The sequence below is a fragment of the Monodelphis domestica genome, chromosome 7, assembly GCF_027887165.1.
Source record: "Monodelphis domestica isolate mMonDom1 chromosome 7, mMonDom1.pri, whole genome shotgun sequence".
NCBI lineage: Eukaryota > Metazoa > Chordata > Mammalia > Didelphimorphia > Didelphidae > Monodelphis > Monodelphis domestica.
The window spans coordinates 257,026,726-257,048,263 of record NC_077233.1 but is presented as its reverse complement, the minus strand read 5'-3'; the positions used below and the strand labels follow the sequence as shown (position 1 = coordinate 257,048,263).

Genomic DNA, 21,538 nt, shown 5'->3' with positions numbered 1-21,538 from the left:
AGTGCAGTGATGGGGAAACTTTCTAGAGACTGAGTGGCCAAACTGCAACCCTCACTCCACATGTGATCCGTCCCCCTTACCCCAGACAGGGGAGGGAGGAAGCACTTCCATTGGGCTGCTGGTCAGAGGGGTAGGTGATGGGAGAAATATCCTTAGGCATTCCTGGAGAGGGGGAAGAGAGCAGCCCCCTCCTGCATGTGCTGGTACACATGGCATAGGTTCTCCTACATGGATCTAGTGCTTTCCCTCTGAGATTGTTTTCCATTTACCCTATGTATTTCTGTGTTAATCCTATATATTTAGTCATTTGCCTGTTGCCTGCCCCCCTCCTGATTAGAAAGGAAGCTTCTTGAGGGAAGAGACTGTTTTTTTTCCACCCAATTATATCCAATGTTTAGCACTTAATAAATGTGTGTTGATTGATTGATAGAACTTAGCAGTGTCCTATGCTTTCAACAAATCATTTGTTAAAGGAATGAATTTATTGACCAGTCAATTGACTGGTGGCTATAGACCTAGCTATGAAGAAAATTTCAAATGGTATTCAAGTTCTTAAAAGGAATGAAAGAGAAACTGTAATGGGCAGCTAGGTGGGGCAGTCAGACCTGGAGTCAGGAAGACTGGACCCTGGGCAAGTCACTTAACCCTGCTGGCCTCAGTTTCCTCATCTGTAAAATCAACTGTAAGAAGAAATGGCAAACCACTCCAGCATCTTTGCCAAGAAAACCCCACATGGAGTCTCAAAGAATCAGACATGACTGAACAACAAAATTATTAAAGACCACAAAAAATTATGTATATAATAACCCAGTCTTTGGAGAAGGCAGTATTATTTTTATTTCCTCATTACATATTGAACATAGACAACACTATAAAGTCCAAAGAGCAGCCCAAACAATTTTATGATTTTTATACCTCTTTTGAAACCAATTGAAGAACTAAAGGATCTGGCACTGGCTATTTGTTCCACTGATAATCCTTTCCTATTTTGAGAGTTTCAGATCTCTCCAAGGACTGTACCAGTTTCCTGGAAAAGCCCAGCTCTTCTGCAAATCAGGTTTGCAGCCCAGGGAATATAAAAACAGGCTATATAATGAATGTGCCCAGCTTCCTTGAATTTGCAGGCAGATGGAAAGAATAGCAAAAGAAAAGGTGTGAACTTTCCCCATTCATCTTAATGGGGTGTTAACCTCCCTCCCTGCCTCAGGGTAACCATTTGAATCCTAGAATGATTAAACAACTTACCCAAATCCTGTATCCCTTCCTACCCTCCACCTCCCAGCCCTGGGAGCCCTGATTTCTCCCTGAAGAAAGACAGCTGGGTCCAGTTTGGACGATGACTCAGGCTTAAGAAAGCAAACACATACCAAACAAAACTGCCTTTAGCCAACTTCAGATACTTCCATCCTCCCTCTGAGCTTCTGCTGAAATTTCCAGCCTGTTTTATATAAGGAAGGAATACAGACTGGTATTCCCTCAGGAGACAGGCATTCTAAAGTGTTTGCATTCAATGAAAACCTTTACCTACAGCCTTGCATGGAGGAGCTGCCAAGGCTTTCAGATTCTGATTTGCTCTGTAAGGACTAGAGCTGAGTCTTACTCATTTTATTCCCAGCTTTCTACCATATTGTCTTCTAGAAGGTGTCTTAGTACCTAGGCCTGACTCTATTACACTTGCTTAAAACCCTTCAGCCCTTAACCCTCCACATTGCTGTTAGGGTAAAAGACAAATTCCTCAACCTGATGGATTTTTTTCCTTCTCTCTCTCTCTCTCTCTCTCTCTCTCTCTCTCTCTCTCTCTCTCTCTCTCTCTCTCTCTCTCTCTCTCCCTCCCTTCCCCCCTCTCTCTCTCCCTCCCTCTTTTCCCCCCTCCCCCATATTAGAGGTCCTCCACATCCAGTTTATTTCAGCTTCTTCTCTTTCAGATGCTCTATGCATTATAGCCAAACCCCTCTGCCTCTTGCAATTCTGGCTTCCTTTAAGGCTCTGCCATCATCTAATTCCATCTCAGGCTTCCCCTTACTCACTTGTTAGTGCTAGCTTTCACTCTCTACTCAAATTACCTTGTATTTACTTAGCTCCACACATGCTGTATCTTGCCATACTGCCTTTCCCCAAGTAAGTTTCTTGAGGGCAGTAACTGTTCTTCTATCTTTGTATTACAATGCCTTTCATATAGTAGGGAATTTTGCTAAATTAAAGGCAGGCAATCAATAAATATTTAATTATTTAAATTTCACCAAGTTAAAGGGGTATAGGTAAGTTGATACTATACATATATTCAAAAATACTTCTTATTTGAGAGGAAAGAACAGGATGGCAATCAGGACTCTTCCACATTTTCCAACAGGAATAAACTGCTTTTCTGTGGGCATATCTTACACTGGACAAAAGTTATCCAAAGACGGATCAATGATGACAAGAGAAAGGAATAAGGAATAGGTCTGCAAGTGACTGGAAATTGGATTTCTACTTAACATCATTTCACAGGCAACAGCTGAGGGAAGCTATTGTTTGTATTATGGAGTTGGCAGGAATGTAGTCATTGCAGATCAAACACAGCTGAGCAAGTAACTCAGATAAAAGGCCAAGAAATCCTTAGAGAAAAGCCAGAAACCTAGCTCAGAAGCCCCAGGTGCAAGGAATAGTAGGGCAAACAGGCAATTTGCCACTGGGCTGTTAGGGTTCGCTACAAGAGCTACAGTTAACTGAGAATCTTGCTTCTAGGAAGGAGGGAGGATTTGGGGAATCTGCCAGTGATCTGTAGAAATTGAGCCATGTTTATGTTTCTGCCCATGCCAAATTACATTATATCTGGTACTGCCCCCTTTCATCTCTGTTCTCTCTGGACTCCTTCCCTCCCCCAAAATATATCCCTACTAGTCAGTTGGGTCTTATAAAGACAGCTGCTACAACTCTCCATGTGCTAGGGGCAACTCAATTGTGTGGCTAATCTTCTAACTCTATAGCTCCTGAGCCCCCATCAATATGCTTCCTATGAACAAATCAGCCAGTTGACTCATTTAGGTTTTTTCATCTTTATTTTCAGTTCCAGATTCTCTCTCCCTTTGGATTCCTCACTCTCCATCTATTGAAAAGGCCAGAAATACAATAACCATTAAAAATATGAATTCATACAAAGCATTATTTCCATATTAGCCATATTGTGATTTTTAAAGCAAGAAAAATAAGGTCAATTTATTTAACTTGTAACAAACTCATTTATTCAAAAGGCAAAGCAAAAATTATAATTACACAACATTCTACCCACAAACTTCTCCCAACAGTGCATATGGAGAGGAGAGTGGTTACACAGTTAGAGGACCATAGTAATGATGGTCTCTTAGCCAGAGACAGAATGCATCTAATGAGGAACAATAAAATACATATACCTGGGGAGTTGTGGATTTCAAGGAACCACAGAATCTCTGAGTCAGAAGTTACCATTTAATTCAGAAGATTTTAAACAAAAATAAAATGGAGAAGTGAGGAAACTGATCATTCACATCTACAAATACAGATACTTCACTACATGTTTGATATAATAAGAAAATCAGAGGAGAAACTACTAATTCATAGGAGGCAATATGGAAGAAAAAAAGCAATAATAAAATTTATCGCCCAAAATATATATCTACATATACACATGTGCATATATTTGCATGGATGTATCTATGCTTGTATATGTATATATATATATATACAGAGAGTGGCATGGTATGGTCAATTAGCAATAGAAATCTTAATCCAAAAACCTAAATTTACCTTCTAAGTATCACTACAATTTCATAGAATGTGTCTCATAATGGTGTGGGTAGTATAGACTTAAATATTTTTATGCTATCTCTCCCTCTATGTTTCTTACCCAGTTCCACTAGAACCCTCCTCCTTATTCTTTTAAAAATATTTTAATTTTTTCTAATTATATGTAAAAACAATTTTATTCAAAGATATTTTATTTTCCCAATTACATGTAATAACAAATTTCAAAATACATTTTTCAAAATTATAAGACCTACATTGTGTCCCTTCCTCTTTGAAATGGTAAGCAATTTTATCTGGATATACATGTATTATCATGCAAAGCATGCTTATTGGTCATTGTTGTAAGAAAATACTCATTTAAAAGCGAAACCCAAAAATAAAACAATGAATAAACCAAAGTGGAAGATAGTATGCTTTCATCTATATTTAATTCCAACAGTTCTTTCTCTGGAGGTGGAGAGCATTCTTTGTCATCATTCCTTCAGAATTTCCCCAGATCATTATGCTGCTGAAAATAGCTGCCTTTCACAGTTGTTCATCATGCAATATTGCTGTTATTATATATGTTTTCCTAGTTCTGCTAATTTCATTCTGCATCAGTTCATAAAAATCTGTCCAGCTTTTTCTGAAATCATCCTGCTTATCATTTCTTATAGCACAATAGTATTTCATCACCAACATACACCATAATTTGTTCAGCCCCCAATTGATGGAATTCCCCTCAATTTCCAATTCTTTTCCACAAAAAAGAGTTGCTATAAGTATTTTTGTACAAATGGGTCTTTCCCACTTTTTTATAATCTCTTTGGAATATAGACCCAGGAGGGGTGGAGCCAAGATGGTGGCATAGTAACAGGGGCCTTCTGAATATCTTTCCAACCAACCATTACAAAGAGTCTCAGGAAAACAAAAATAAAAACCAGATGAACAAAGGGGCACTCCCATTGGATGCAGTGTTAAAGGTGGGCAGTGAGTGGAGATTCCTATGCTATAAGGGGACAAAATTGCACTAATCAAAACTCAAGCTGATCACTCCTCCACACCATCTTCTACACCAGAGTTAGAGTGAGGGCCAGGGCAATCTCTAAATTCTCAGGGGCTGGCTGAAAGTACCACAAACTTATCCCTGAAGGGAATGCAAGACCTTGGCAGCAAGACTAGAGGCTGAACAGGGCAGAGCTTGGACAACAGAGGCAGATCTTGGGCAACATGGCTGACCACAGCCAAGGCAGCAGGGGTGGAAAGATAGCCACAGGGCAAAATATTTTAATGCCCAAGCTACACAAAGAACATCACAGATCTACCTTCTCTCATTCAGTCTTCTGACAGGGAAGGGCAGATACTATCAAGGCAAAGTCCTATGAGACAGAAGCTAAGAAAGCACCACCAACAAGCAGGAACCCCAGTCCACTAGTGTTGAAAAGAATATGAAATAGTAAAAAAAAAAAGCTATTGACCCTGGATAATTTCTATGATGAAAAAGAGCAAACAATAGATGCAACAGCAAAAAATGAAAAACAAGCAAATGCATTAATACTTTCCAAAAAAAAAATGGAAATTGGTCACAAGATCCGGAGGAACTCAAAAAGAAATTCAAGAACCAAGTAAGAAAGATAGAATAAAAATGGGAAGAACAGTGGGGGAAAGAAATGAAAGTAATACTAAAAGAAAATAGCAGTTTAAAAGACAAAATTGACCATATGGAAAAAGAGGCACTGAAATAAAATGAAGTAAGAAGCAAATTGGAGACCAGAATTGACCCACCGGAAGCCATGAAAAGCAGGATAGGCCAAACAGAAAAGGGAAATCAAAAGATCATAGCTGAAAATCAGTTTTTAAAGACTAGAATTGGGCAAATAGAAGCTAATCATCTCACCAGAAAGAAAGAATTAATAAAGCAATATCAAAAGAATTAAAAAATAGAAGGAAACATGAAATATCTCATTGAAAAGACAACTTACCTGGAAAGCAGATTCAGGAGAGACAATTTGAGAATGATTGGTCTACCTGAAAGCCTAGAACAAAAGAAAAATATTTGACATCATATTACAAGAAATTATCCAAGAAAATTGTCCTGATATTCTTTAACAAGAGGGCAAAATAGATTCTGAAAGTATCGGTAGATTACCACCTACATTAAATCCCCAAAAGACATTCTGCAGGAATGTAATAGTCAAACTCAAGAGTTTCCAGGCCAAGGAGAAAATGCTGCAAATGGACAGAAAGAGACAATTCAGATATCAAGGATCCCCAGTCAGGATTACACAGGATCTGGCAGCTTCCACCCTAAAGTACTGTAAGACTTGGAATATGATATTCAGGAAGGCAAGAAAATATGATACTCAAGAAGGCCAAGAATCACCTGCCCATCAAAACATACTTTCAGGGGAAAATATGAGCATTCAATAAAACAAGATGTTCAAATATTCCTAAAGAAAAGACTAGAATTAAATGGATAATTTGATGTCCAAATACAAAATTGGAGAGAACCATAAAAAGGTAAACAAGAAAGGGGGGGGATTTTTAATAACTTCAATAAGATCAAGTTGGTTATATTCCTATATGGAAAAATAATATCTGTTATTTAAAATTTGTTTTCATTGTCCTAGTAGATAGAAGAAATATTCAGAGTGTTAAGAGGGCTTTTATTCATTTCTCCTTTTTTGTATTTAAGAGGAAAAGGAGCAATAATGTTTTTCAGTAAGAGACCCCCTACTGTGCAGGTTGTCAGTTAGAGACTCCCTGCCACTTGGCAGTTGGTGACAGAAGGGCATGGCTGAATGTGGTTAGTAAGTTGCTGACTGTTGGAAGAGGTTTTTGGTCTCTGGGTATGGTGGGGAGAGGTTGTGCTGCTAGCACTCTCTCTGGTTGGAGACAGAGAACTGAATTAAGGTGTTAATAGCCTTATTGATTATTAATTAACTTGGGTAGATAAGGTAGATAGATAGTGGTTATATTATCAGATAAATAGCATAGGAGAGTAGGAGAGGGCTTTGGCCTAGCAGATGTAGGGTTTTTTAGAGAAATTTAGTTAGGATTGGGATTTTGGGTATAGTTATAATCTATTATAAGATTACTTTCACTTTCCTCTTTTCTATTTCTTCTTTGTATTTCCTAATAATAAGCTGTTTTGATTTTAATAAACTGTGTACTGGCTTTTGTTCAAACTCTAACCCCCCAAATTTAACCCTTTACAAGAGGAAGAGGTTGTGGAATTAAGCTGTTTAAGATGATATGTAAAAAAAAAATGGGGTAGGGGACAAAAAAAAGAGGATGTTACTAAGAGAAACTCAAAGGAGGAAGTAAAAATGGGATAAATTATACCATATAGGGAGGCAAATGGGGAAGAATACTATTATTAAAAAGGGAGGAAGAGAGTGGTAATAGGAAATACTTAATCCTTACTCTCAGAGAAATCAGTTCTAAGAGGGAAGAACAGCCAGATCCATTGGGGTATAGAATTCTATCTTGCCCTACAGAGAAGTTGAAAGGGAATAAGGAAGCTGTAGTGTGGGGTGAGGAGTATTAAAAGAGAGGTAATGGAGGGGGGGAATTAATAGACTTTAAAGAGAAACAGTAGGGAAATAATAAGGGAGAGGTGGGAAGGAAAGTAAAATAAGGGTGGAAAAAAGGGAGACTGGTTAAAAGCAAACCACTGGTGTGGAAGGAAATAGTGAAAGAAAAAAGGGCAGTACTAAAAGAAGAAATAAAAATGATGATGAACACATAGGTGGTAATCAAAACTCTGAATGTGAATGGGATGCACTCACCCATAAAAAGGAAGCAGATAGTAGAGTCTAACCATATGTTGTCTACAAGAAACACACATGAGGCAGATACAGGGTAAAGATAAGAGGCTGGAACAGAATTTATTGGGCATGAACTGAGAAAAAGAAGGCATGAGTCATAATCATGATATCTGACAAAGCCAAAGTAAAAATAGTTCTGATTAAAAGAGATACAGAAAGTAATTGCTTCCTGATAAAAGGCAATATAGACAATGAAGAAATATCAGCACTCAACATGTATACACCACATGGTATAGCATCCAGATTTTTAAAGGAGAAACTATTGGAGCTTAAGGAGGAAATAGAAAGTAAAACTATACTAGTGGAAGACCTCAACCTTCCTCCATCAGATCTAGATAATTCAAACCAAAAAAGAAATAATAAAGAAGAGATGTGAATGAAATCTTAGAAAAATTGGAGTTAGTAGATATATGGAGAAAAATAAATAGGGATAAAAAGGAATATACCTTCTTTTCAGTAGCACATGGCACATTCACAAAAAGTTAACATATAGTAGGGCATAAAAACATAGCAAACAAATGCAGAAAAGCAGAAATAATAAATGCAACTTTTTCAGATCATAATATGATAAAAATTATAATTAGTAAGGGTACATAGAAAGGCAAATTAAAAATTAATTGGAAATTAAATAAATTTGATTCTCCCAAACTGGTGGGTTAAAGAACAAATCATAGAAACAATTACTGATTTCATTGAAGAGAATGATATTGAGGAAACAACATATCAAAATTTGGGGGGTAAAGCAAAAACAGAACTCAGGGGAAAACTTATATCCCTGGGTGCCCATATTAACAAAAAAGAGAAAGAGGAGATTAACAAATTTGGGCATGCAAGTAAAAAAAAAAACCACTAGATAAAGAACAAATTAAAAACTCTTAGATAAAGACCAAATTGGAAATCCTAAAAATCAAAGGGGAAATTAATAAAATTGAAAGTAAAAGAACAATTGGACTAAAAAATAAGACTAGGAGCTGGTATTTCAAAAAAACAAATAAAATAGATGGAATATATACCCAGTGATGGAATTACAGGATCAAAGAGTATGCATAATTTTATAACCTTTTGGGTATAGTTCCAAATTGCCCTCCAGAATGGTTGGATAAGTTCACACCACCACCAAGAATGCATTAGTGTCCTAATTTTGCCACATTCCCTCTAACTTTTATCACTTTTCTTAACTGTCATATTGGCCAATGTGATAGTATGAAATGGTGCCTGAATTGTTTTAATTTATATTTCTCTAATCAAGAGTGATTTAGAACTTTTTAATATGATTATTGATAGCTTTGATTTCTTCATCTGAAAATTGCTGGTTCATATCCTTTGACTATCTGTCAATTGGGAAATGATTTGTAATCTTGTAAATTTGACTTAATTCTCTACCTTCTCCCCAAATTCTCCCCAAATGTGTCATTTCCCGTCTAATCTTAGCTACATTGGTTTTGTTTGTACAAAAGCAAAGTTATTCTTTTTAACAACTTAGAATGCTCTTTGTCTCTTGTTTGGTTATAAATTCTTCCTTTCTCCACAGAACTTTCTGGTAAGCTACTCTATATTCCCCTAATTTACTAAAGGTGTGAATTCTAGATTTACCCCACCCTGCTTAGTCTAGCAAACAGGAATGTATACACCCCTACTTAAGTTTTAAGTGTTGAGAATAGCCTATGATAGACATGTGCTAGACAAATCAGAAACAAATGACAGATTCCCCTGGGCTGTCTGAAGTCAAGGTTAAGCTACCATTGATACATGTGAGATGCAGTAAGTGATGTAAAAAAAAAAGTCTATATATTCACGTTACTTCCTCTTGCTGCTCTCTTTTCATGGAGAGGTGGCTCTTTGTGGCAGAGACGTGGCTGGTGGCAGCGTGCTTGGAATCTTGGCGTCTTGGGGTCTTGACATGCCTGAAGCTCTGTGTCTGGGAATGGCAGTGAGCGTCCTTAGTGCAGTAACTGGGAGAAACTCAATATTATGGATCAGGTGAGGAGTCTTCCCTGAACTCTCTTAGAGTTAAGGCTGATTCCTTTTTTTTTTCCTTTACCTTTCCTAAAATGCCATCCTCCTAGGAGGCCCCTCATCTCAGAGGAGGCCTTGTGGCTGGAAGGTCTCTGAACTCCCCTTGGCACAGGCTAGGTTGGAAAAATCTTGTACCCTTTTCCTTCTCTCTTCTTCTTAATTCCTTCCCTCTGTAAATTAAACCACCATAAAATTCCAAAATTGACTTGAGTATTTTTATTGGGATTTAGAAATTAAATCCCTGGTGACCAACTAAATTTATATTCAGTCTCAACCCTAAATTTACCCCCTTACAATGGTACCACTCCTTATATTTGGATCATATACACATTTAACCTTATCTTGGTATAGGATGTGTCATATTGGTCTATATCTAATTTCTGTCATATTGTTTTCTGGTTTTCCCAGCAGTTTTTGTCAAATAATGAGTTCTTGTCTGAAAATCTGAGTCTTTGGTTTTATCAAACACTAGTTTGCTAAGGTCATTTACTTCTGTATATTGTGTATCTAATCTACTCCACTGATCCACCATTCTATCTCTTGGTCAGTACCAGACTATTTTGATTACTTTTTTATAGTCCAGTTTGACATTTGGTACTACTAGATCACATTCCTTTATTTTTTCATTAATTCCCTTGATATTCTTGACCTTTTGTTCTTCTGGATGAATTTTGTTGTTATTTTTTCTAATTTTATAAAATAATTATTTGGTAGTTTGATTGGTATAGAACTGAATAAGTAAACTAATTTAGGTAGAATTATCTGTTTTATTACATTAGCGTGGCCTTTCCACAAGGAATTAATATTTTTCCAGTTGTTTAAATCTGACTTGATTCATTTTTATTTGTAAAAACTGTTTTGAAATTGTGTTCACATGATTGCTGTGTTTGTTTTGGCAAGTAGATTCCTAGGTAATTTACATTTGTCCAGGGTGGTTTTAAATGGAATTTCTCTTTCTGTATCTTGCCGCTGAACTTTGTTGGTAATATTTAGAAAATATGATGATTTATATGGGCTTATTTTATTTCCTACAACTTTGCTAAAACTAATAATTATTTCATCTATTTTTAATTAATTCTTCAGGATTCTCTAAGTATACCATCATATTATCTTCAGAGTGATAGTTTGGTTTCCTCATTGCCAACTTTAATTGCTTCAATTTCTTTTTTCTTTTTTTATTGCTAAAGCTAGTATTTCTAACACAATATTAACTAATAGTGCTGATAATGAACATCTTTGCTTCACCTCTGATCTTATTGGAAAAGCTTCTAACTTATCTTCATTGCAAATGATACTTGCTGATGGTTTTAGGTAGATATTAATTATTGTTTTAAGGAATCACCCATTTATTCCTATGCCTTCTAATGTTTTAATAGGAATGAGTATTGAATTTTGTCAAAGACCTTTTCTGCATCTCTTGAGATAATTATGTGATTTCTGTTAGTTTCGTTATTGATATGGTCAATTATACTGATAATTTTCTTAATATTAAACCAGCCCTGCATTCTTTCCTTGATCTGGAGTTCAGGTCCTCACTGTAGGTTTGGACTAGAACTCTAGACCTTCCTTTGGCCTTATATAAGACTAGGTATATACTATGTGGACTACTTTGTGCTGGGATTTATGACCTCACTGCAGGCTTAGGTGAGGGCTCTAGATCTCCCTTTGGGCTTGTACTCACTAGGCATCTTGTCAACTGTCTTGAGAGAGGGCTTGAGGCATTGGTTTGGGTTTCAACAGGGGCTCAAATCTCCTTCTGGGCATGTACCAGTCAGGCATGCCACAGACTGCCTTGCACTAGGTCTTGGGGCCTCATTGCAGCCTTGGACTGGAGCTTGGAACTTTAAAGGATGTACCTGGGCTTGCACTGCTGTTGACTTGGGCAGTCTCAGGGTCATGATATTGGCTAAGAGCCAACTTTAGAACCTGGAACTATAGATAAGGGGGTTTGGGGGGCTTGCTGTTGGCCTGTGCAGATACTCCTTGGTGGGGCCTTGCTGGGAGCTGCTCTCTCCTCTCACCCTAGTGAACCAGATTTTCTCTGCCTACCTTTCTAGTTGTTTTCTGCAGGAAAGTTGCTCTACTTTATCCCCTTGTTGGTTCTGTCACACCATGATTCATTTTGAAGCATTATTTTAAGATTCATTGAAAAGGATTCAAGTGGTTCAAGCTTTCCCCCCTTCAATTTTGCCATCTTGGCTCCATCCCTAACCCCAAACTGCTTAAAAACTATTTTTAACAATCTTTTTTTTTTAAATCTTGAGTTCAAATCCTCTCCCTTCCTGAGAGCAAGCAAATTAATATATAATTTACATATACATCCTTCTCATTCTAACATCAATTCTTTTAACTGAAAGTTATACATTATTTGAAAGGAACAGATTAGTTAAGAAGGGTAATAGAATATCACAAAGATAGACAGATATGAGAAAATATAAGAACCAGAGTAAAGAGAATTTAATCAGAAAAGGGAAGAAACACACCCTATAATAGCCACTTAGCCAAAGGGTGGAAAATTAATGCTAATTACTAGAATAAGCATACTTCATAAACCTGTCAAAGAGTCACAATATAATAATGATTTAGGACTTCAACTTTCCAAATATTTAAGACAGTCCTCTTTTCCTCTTTTATACCAGAAAAATGAACAACTGTCTGGCTTTACTTAATGATAACTTCTTTTCTAATTTAAAACAATTATTAGAAAATTTTATTTAGTAGTAACAAACACAAAAAAGCATTTAAACTAATGCATTAAAAATAACATGTAAAACTCCACATAGTTTATAATTTGTTTAAAAATGTGTAAATTACATTGCTAATTTTACAATGCTAATATTACATGCTAATATAAACATCCTATGCTTTTGAGTTCCCTTTTGGATTTGCTTTACTTGGATACTTTTTTCTCTTGATGTTGTGATTATCATAGTATGTGTTATTCTTATTCTATTTCCTTTATTTTTCATCTCTTCATATGCTTTCCTTATTTTCTTTGTTTCTAATATTTGTCACTTTAATAGTATAATATAATTAATTACATCCAAATATCACAGTCTATTCAATCATTTCTCACATTAACTGTATTTGTGTTATTTCCAGTGACTTTGTTAACAAAGTTTCCATTAATATTTTCGTATAAACACAACTTTTAACTTGTCAATATTGCCCTTAGGGCCTAACCTGTAGCAGCCCAGCCCTAGACGTTGTGGGGAAGCAAGGAATGTGAGTGAGCACATGGCCATTATGTGCATGGCAATGAACTTTATTGCCAGCATGGCTGAAGTTTAGGCGCGAAACCTTGCTTTCCTGTGTCCCACTCACCTGAGGAGTAAAACCCCACCTTCACCTTGTCATAGGTTGTATTATCCAATAGGGGTACCCCAGATAACTCATCCATATGTATTGAGGTATCATATAACTGTTCAATATGTATTGAGCTGGCATGACTATAAATAAACCAGCTCCTCTAAGCTCCGCCCACTGGTTCAGGATTCCCGGGTCTGGCAAGTAGCAACTTCTCCCCTGTCCCTCTTCTCTATCTTTCTTACTAAGGCCTGGTCCTTAGACCAGGCCTGCCTTACTAAGGCATGGTCCTTAGACCAGGCCTGCCTTACTTCCTCTCTTTCTCCTAATGCTATCTAGCATTATCTACCTCTTGTAGTTCCTAGTCTCCTTTCCATCTGCACTAGCTTTATCCTCTGACCGGTACGGTGTTAAAAGAGGATCATTGGGTGGTTTCAGCCTGAATATTCACACCCAGTGGTCGGAGCTTAGCTGTGGCTCATACAAATAATATTCGCCTACTGACTCGGTTACTCACATCTCTAAAGTCGGCCCGTTCACGCCCTTCGCGGGTAAAAACTTCTTCTCTATCTCTATCCTCTCAAATTCTTCCCCCCCATTGCAGCCTCTTGCAGGCCGGGAGGTTGCATTCTGGCGCCCAGACGTGCTTAAGGCCCACTCCTAGCACTCTCGTGGCATTCTACCTTCATTTCTCACAGCGGTTTGGGAGGGCGCGCCCCAACACGTGAAGGAATTCTTCAGGCTCGCGTGAACGAAGCCAAAAGACGATTCCCTTCAGGTCTGGAAAAAGGAAGGTGAGTTGGTCTCAGAGATGGGTTTGACTATCTCCTCCCACGCGGGCTATATACGACTCCTCATGTCGTTAGTGGAACAGGGAGGTAGGAAGGTCTCCAAAGCGCAGATCAAAGCCTTGCTACAGGTGATTCAAAAGGCTTTCCCAGCCTTCCCAGCCAAGGGGACGCTAGAAGTTGCGCAATGGGACCTAATCGGACAGTCTTTAAAGGACTATCAAAAGGAAGGTAACAGAGTCAGGAAGACGGTATTTAACACCTGGTCAATTATCAGAACCATTCTAGAGGATTTAGCTACTAGTACCTATACTGCAGGGGAGAAGGAATTTCCACAGACTCAGGAATTAAAAAAGCAGGATTTCAAAGGCACTGCTCCTGAGGAGACTGATGGGGGAAGGGAAGGAGAGTGTTCAGAGTGGTCTAGGGATCCGCCAGAGGCCCCAGGCTATAGCTGGAAGAGGAGTAAAACAAAAGAGTCATTTGCAACTCCAAAGCTGTATCCTTCCTTAGACACTCTGACCCCTCCCCCTCCCACTCCTCCACCAGACTACGGGTTGGCTTCACGAGTCTCCCTCGTGGCCTCCCCACCCCCACCTTGCTCACCTGAAGTTTCTAAGCCTTATTCACCCAGGAATGAGCCGATCACGCCTACTCAAAAGGACAAGGAGGGCATTTCTGCTTTCCCAGTCAGGTATATAGAGAACCCTGAGGATGCCAACAGACGCATTGCCCAGCATAAGCCCATAGACTGTAAGGTCTTGAAAATGCTCAGAAGCAGCGTAGTGAAAAACGGGGCAATCGCGCCATTCACACTAGCGCTCCTCAGTAACCTGGCTCAACAGACACTCACACCGGCTGACTGGTACCTGGCAGCCGAGTCCGCCCTCAGCGGAGGTGACTATTTGACCTGGAAACTGAAATTCCATGATCTATGTTCCCTGCAGGCCTCCGAGAACAGGCAGGCAGGAATCAACGTGCCCTTTGAACAATTGGTAGGGCAAGGAGAATTCGAACCAATTGCTAGGCAAATCGCAGCCACAGAGCAGATTTTTAACCAGATAGCCAGCGCGGCCACTAGGGCATGGAGAGCCCTACCCGGGAAGGATTCAGAGCGCTTGTATACAGAGATTATCCAAAAGCAGAACGAATCTTTTGCTGACTTTGTGGATAGGCTCAGTACAGAAGTCCGCAGACATATCCCTCACGAAGATGCAGCCAAGGTTCTCATTCGGGACCTTGCTTTTTTAAATGCTAATGAACAGGCCAGGACAGCTTTAGCTCCCATTAAAGCTACAGGGACCCTGACAGATTTTTTAAGAGCCTGCCAAGACATAGGCATGGGTGAGACACGAACTGTTTTAACAGTGAGTGAGCAGCAGGGAATGCTCACAGGGCATTGCCATGCATGCGGCAGGAAAGGTCACTATCGTAAAGCATGTCCAAATAGAAGACCAGGAAAGACTCCAGGTATCTGCCCCAAATGCAGAAAGGGCAGGCACTGGGCTTCCACGTGCAGAGCTAGCAATAAGCGAAGTCTTCCCAACACAGGATCTAACACCCAGTTAAACTAGACTTCGGGCCAGCCTTGAGCCCAGGAGCAAATCAGGGCAGGACCATGAGGTATTCTTTTCGTTTCCCTATTATAGCAACCGAAAGCATAGTATTGAAAGAGAACTCAGAACCTACTTGGATTCCAGCTAGCTTTCGTTTCCCAGTACCTCAAGGTGCTAAAGGGTTAATACTAGGCGACCCTGACCTCATTGCAAAGGGTTTAGAAATCTTTCCCACATTGTTTCAGGATAAGGAGACCAATGGGCTCCACATCCTGGCTGCTGCAAAGCCAGCATTTTGCATTTCAAAGGACAATAATCTAGCCTATCTGACCATATTCCCTGAGGCTGATTTCTCTCTAAAGAGCAAGCTTCAAAAAAGCAGCCTTGACTCCACAGCCCATGGATTGTTTTGGTCTCAAAAAGTGACTCAGGATAGGATGGTAATGTCTTTGTTTGTAGAAGACAGGGTTATATCAGGCATCCTGGACTCTGGAGCAGACATCTCGGTGATCTCTGCTACGGATTGGCCAGAGTCATGGGAAGTCATTGAACCTCACCAGAAGTTAGTAGGCATAGGCACTCCTGAGCACATTCTCCAATCAGCGAATACTTTATCGTGGTCTGATAGTGAAGGACATAGAGGTACATTTAAACCTTATGTACTAGATATTGCCCAATCTCTGTGGGGCAGAGAGGTGATGTCCGCAATGAACATAACATTGACTACATCGGACAGACTGCACACGGAATTTGTGGGTGCGGCTAGCGTCGCCCCACTATTTGCCGACCCTATCACATGGTTAAGTTCCAAACCCATTTGGATTAACCAATGGCCTATATCTAAGGAGAAATTAGTACATTTAGAGGCCATAATACAGGAACAATTGAGATTAGGTCACATACGAGAATCAAACAGTCCCTGGAACACCCCGATTTTTCTGGTGCCAAAGAAGGCAGGGAAGTGGAGGCTAGTCCATGATCTTAGGAAGATCAATGAACAGCTAATGGACATGGGGACAAGGCAACCGGGATTACCTTCCCCGGGTCCGATTCCCATAAACTGGAAGCTGATAGTTATAGATTTGAAGGATTGTTTTTTCAATATCCGCCTGTCCCCACAAGATTGTCACAGATTTGCATTTTCTGTACCCTCAATAAATTATGGTACTCCTTTCAAAAGATTCGAATGGCTGTGCCTTCCACAAGGCATGCGTGTAAGCAGCTGTTTATGTCAGAAATATGTAGCTAATGCACTGGAACAGGTTAGACAGAAACACGGGAAATGTCACATAATTCAATATGTAGATGATATTCTGTTAGCAGCGCCATCTAGTGGCGAAGTGGAGATATTGCTCGCAGACGCCACCAAAGCTTTAACGGCGGCGAATCTGGTGATCTCTAAGGAAAAGATTCAAACCACGCCCCCTTACAAGTACCTAGGAACACTAGTGTATGATCAAGAGATCCGTCCACAGAAAATTGAGATTCGTAGAGATTCCCTGAATACGTTGAATGATTTCCAGAAGTTATTAGGTGATATTAATTGGCTCAGACCTTTTCTAAAAATCTCTACAGGACAGTTAGAACACCTGTATGCCACCTTAAAGGGAGATGCTGCTTTAACATCCCCTAGAACACTGTCTCCCAAAGCGGAGGAGGAGTTAAAGGTAGTGGAAGAAGCGGTATCAAAAGCCAGAGTGTATAGAATTGATCCATCATTACCTTTAATAGCGTCTGTTCTACAGACCAGGTATACTCCCACAGGTGCTTTACATCAGGATCAACACATCATAGAATGGATTCACTTAGCCAATCAACAAACTAAATCCCTCACTAGCTATCTAGAACTTATCATTTTACTGATAACTCAGATCAGAAAAAGGGCAAGACAGTTAACTGGCATAGATCCTAGTACAATTCATGTGCCTATAACAAGAGAGCAAGTTCAGAATTTATTTGCACAGTCTTTGCCATGGCAAATTGCTTTTGCAGATTATACAGGACAGATAGATAATCACATTCCTGCTAATAAGATACTGCAGTTTGTAAAATTGACTCCTATTATTTTTCCAAGAATGACATCCATGCATCCTCTTGTAGATGCTGTGAACGTTTTTACGGACGCATCAAAACATGGGAGAGCAGGAGCTGTAGTCCAGGATAGTACAATGTTATTAGACACTACTTATGGCTCTCCACAAAAAGCTGAATTAGCTGCAGTTCGCAGTGTGCTAAGGGATGTAGTACAAGCTTGTAATATAATCTGTGATTCATTATATGTGGTTAATTTGGTTAATTCGCTGGAAACAGCAAAGATTAAACCTGTACCTGATGAAGAGTTATATCTCTTGTTCCGTACCACCCAGAGGGTGATATGGCAGAGGCAGAACAAATTTTTTATAACACATATTCGTTCACATACTAACCTCCCTGGTCCTCTCTCGGAGGGAAACGCTAAGGTGGATACCTTAGTGGCATCTGCTTTTCAAGATGCAGTTAGATCACATTCTTTATTGCACCAAAATGCAAAATCTCTCAAATGCCAATTTGACATTACTAAAAGACAGGCACAGGAGATAATCCAGCAATGCAGCTCGTGTGCCCAGTTCTCCTCTACACCTCTTCCCCCAGGAGCTAATCCACGAGGACTCAAAGCTAACCAGCTTTGGCAGATGGATGTGACTCAATATGCTCCTTTTGGAAGGTGGAAGTATGTGCATGTGATAATTGACACATACTCAAGGGTCATATGGGCCACGGCACAAACGGGAGAAAAAGTTTCTCATGTCATTGCACACTTGCTGGAAGCATTTGCGCATTTGGGGATTCCAAGTCAGATAAAAACTGACAATGGTACTGCATATACCAGCAAAAGGTTTGCAGAATTTTGCAAACTGTGGAATATAAACCACAAAACTGGAATTCCAGGTAACTCCACTGGTCAAGCAATAGTGGAGAGAGCTAACAGGACTCTCAAGAACCAGATACAAAAACAAAAAGGAGAGTACCTGACAATTTATGAAGGTGACATCTCTAAACCCAAACCTATTATCCCTAACAAACTGTTAAGGATAGTACTTTTAACTCTCAATCATTTCTCCATCCCAGAAGGGCTGAATGCTACACCTATGCAGACGCATTTTGAGTGTCATGATACAATGGACACGGTGCAGCAGCCCTGGGTTTTTTGGAGATTGCCAGGAGACAAGGATTACAGAGGGCCGAACAGGCTAATAACGATGGGTCGAGGCTATGCTTGTGTTTCCACAGATAATGGAGAGATCTGGACTCCCAGTAAGCATCTCAAACCGTGGAAGGGACCGCTTCCAGATGCAAGGGGAGCAGAGCAGCAGGCTCACCAGTCTAGCACCGCACCGGCTGCCCGAGACCAGGACGAGAAGCAGACGAGCATCGCTGCTGTCTCCAGTCAGCTACCTGATGGTCAAGCGCAGGGCACCGGGATCGAAGGCAACACTGGTGAATGCACGCACTCTGAACACTGACATTACATTTACTCTGATGACAGTCACTCTTTTGACTTTGCTGAACATCTGTCATGCTGAAGTCTACTGGTCCATCGTGCCCAAACCTCCTATTTTGAGAATGTTAACTTGGATGGACAAGCCCCCTCTGGTATATGTTAACAACACGGACTGGCTACCACACCCTATTCTAGCCAAACGTGTTCCTCTAGAGTCTGAAGGGGCTCTGTACAATTATTCAGGATCTACTGTGTATCCTCCATTTTGTATGTCTTTTAGAAATTCGTTTATTGGTAATTCTTTCTGTGTACCACGCAGACATCAAGCGTGGATTGTCAAAAACGCCACTGACAACAGTTATGTAGGGGTTGGCATGGGTGTGATAGGAATGGGAGATGAGTTAGCACGTAAGACGTTCCAACCTAAACACCCTGCTAACAAGTACCTATGTCCAAATCAGATAGGCACGGTACAAAAGGAGTTGCCATGGACAGATTGTTCTGTCCGAGTTCCCAGAAAGGTTAAGATGCCGGCAACCACAGACTTTAACATTTACAATTGGGCACCCAGGTTACGTTGTGGTCGCTCTGAACAACTGACACGGTTAGACAAATACACTGACTATGAGAAATGGCACATGCCATGTCAGAATTTTCAGAAAATTGAGGACTTACTAGAGGTAGACATGGCTGGTTCTAGACTTGCTATTGAAGCAGGTCCAATACAGAACACGCAGTGGAAGATAGTGGCTGCCACGCAGCCGATATACAAGTTTAAGGTCAAGGTGAAGAACTCAGGACTTGATCTTGAGTATGACAGTCACATCAATGTCACAGCATGTGTTTTTGCTCCTTATGTAATGCTAGTAGGTAACAACCTTCGAATTTTTAAAAATGACAAAGGTCTATATGAGATCAACTGCACAAAATGCCGACTACATCAATGTCTTAGTCCTAAACACCAAGATTCATATGTTGCTATTATGTATCATCCACCTTTAATGTGGGTACCTGTCAACTTGACAGAGACGTGGGCATCTACGCCTACTGTGCACATTGTTCAAAAGGCATTTAACATGGTTATACATAGGTCCAAGAGAATGGTCTTTGCACTTGTAGGAGCCGTAGTCTCAGTAATTGCCATGATCACATCACTAACCACGGCAACATTGGCATTAACTTCCTCTATCCAGAACCATGAGTTCATACAGGAAGTGGTGTCTAACTCTTCCAAATTATGGCACACTCAGCAGAGTATTGACTTAGCTTACAGAGATGAGCTGGACAGTTTAAAAGATGCTGTGTTTTGGTTAGGTAAAGAGGTTGAAGCTTTACACACAAGGATTACTTATCCCTGTCATTACAATCAAACGGGTTATTGTATTACTCCGTTGCCATATGATAACGTGTCATATGAATGGCAACTGGTCGTTCAGCACATCAAGGGTGCTTGGGGAAGTCATAACAGCACCTTGGACATTATTAAGTTGCAACAGCAGATCAACAAATTAGACCAAATTGTATATGAGAATGAAGCTGCAAATATAGCTGCAAATTGGGAGGCAACTTTATCTTCCCTAGATCCCCAAAATTGGTTTGGTAGAGCTAATTTAACCAGCATTGGTACTATCATTTTATTCATATTATTGGCTATTGGTTTGATTATACTTTGCAGCAGAAGCTGTAAAAACAGAGCCTACATTCGAGGCATACTGCCAGAATTGGCAAGGTCTTATCACAATAGGCAATTGGTGCCTGAAAATGTTGAATTGAACACAACCGTTTTATGAAAGACCAGAGTATAATGATACTTTACATTCCAATCTTTGATATATACTGAGAAGGTGAAGGCATGTTTGCTATGTCACACGTCTGTCCCTCCTGAATTGTTCAGAGAGGATGTTTTTTCTTTAAAGGAATCTCTCCCACCACACGATCAAAAAGAAAAGGGAGAGGAATCTTATAGAGATCAGTATTTCTAAGAAATCTTACAGAGATCAGTATTTTGCTCTAAGATCAGTATTTATATTTTAGAGGACACTTTTTAAAGTCACTCTTGATTGATCAACCTTGATTTTTTCTTTTACACTATTAAGGCCAGAACTTTAAGCATAAAGAAGGTACTGTTAATGCTCTGATCCAGAATTATGAAGGTGCCAAGATTTCTAGAATTACAGTCACCTTACGGTCAGTAAGCATGAGAACATGACAGAAATTGTTAATTTTCAGTTGACCATTCTGGAGAGTGATGTCTGATTGCATGCAACGGGAATCATGATGAATACCAGACAGCCTAAGCCACGGTGATGCATTTTCCATGTGAAATGGATGCTTGAGGTTGGGGAATGCAGAGACATAGTGCACTGACGCCCTCAGTCACTGGAGGTCCTGGCATCGTCCTTCCAACCAGTTTCTTAGGTGGCAGGCATCTGGCAGTGAGAGCGGATAGATCCCAAAGATGCAGAATCAGTTCAAGAGAAGGAAAGCATTTATCCTTCAGGTCCAGAGGAGGTCAGTTTTGCTAATCATGATGAGATCTGACAGCTTCTCATGGTTCTGACTGGTGAAGAGTGACGTAGTTAACTGAAGCACCTATCTTGTCAGACAGAGAACTTCTACCTCATGAAACCAGGATCAGTGTTATGGAAATTATTTTTCTCTTTGACATTTTATATTTTATATAATTATTTTGTTAAGCACATAGATAAAAAAAAAAGGTTCACACTTGATTTTTATATTTGAGTTTTATAATCGGGTTTGATTTTCTCACTGTGAATTGTTATGATTGTGCACCAGTGTGTTTATATTTAGCGTGTG

The 21,538-nt window shown here is 39.7% G+C and overlaps 1 protein-coding gene across 1 annotated transcript in view; it reads left to right on the top strand.

Moving 5' to 3' along the window:
* The first annotated feature begins 18,759 nt into the window (after positions 1-18,759).
* Positions 18,760-21,538, top strand: part of LOC107649491 (endogenous retrovirus group K member 6 Env polyprotein-like) — a 43,076-nt gene continuing 40,297 nt past the window's right edge. Inside the window, exon 1 of the mRNA XM_016423663.2 lies at positions 18,760-20,283. Within this exon, the coding sequence (XP_016279149.2) occupies positions 18,760-20,283 (1,524 nt within the window). The remainder of the gene's footprint in view (positions 20,284-21,538) is intronic.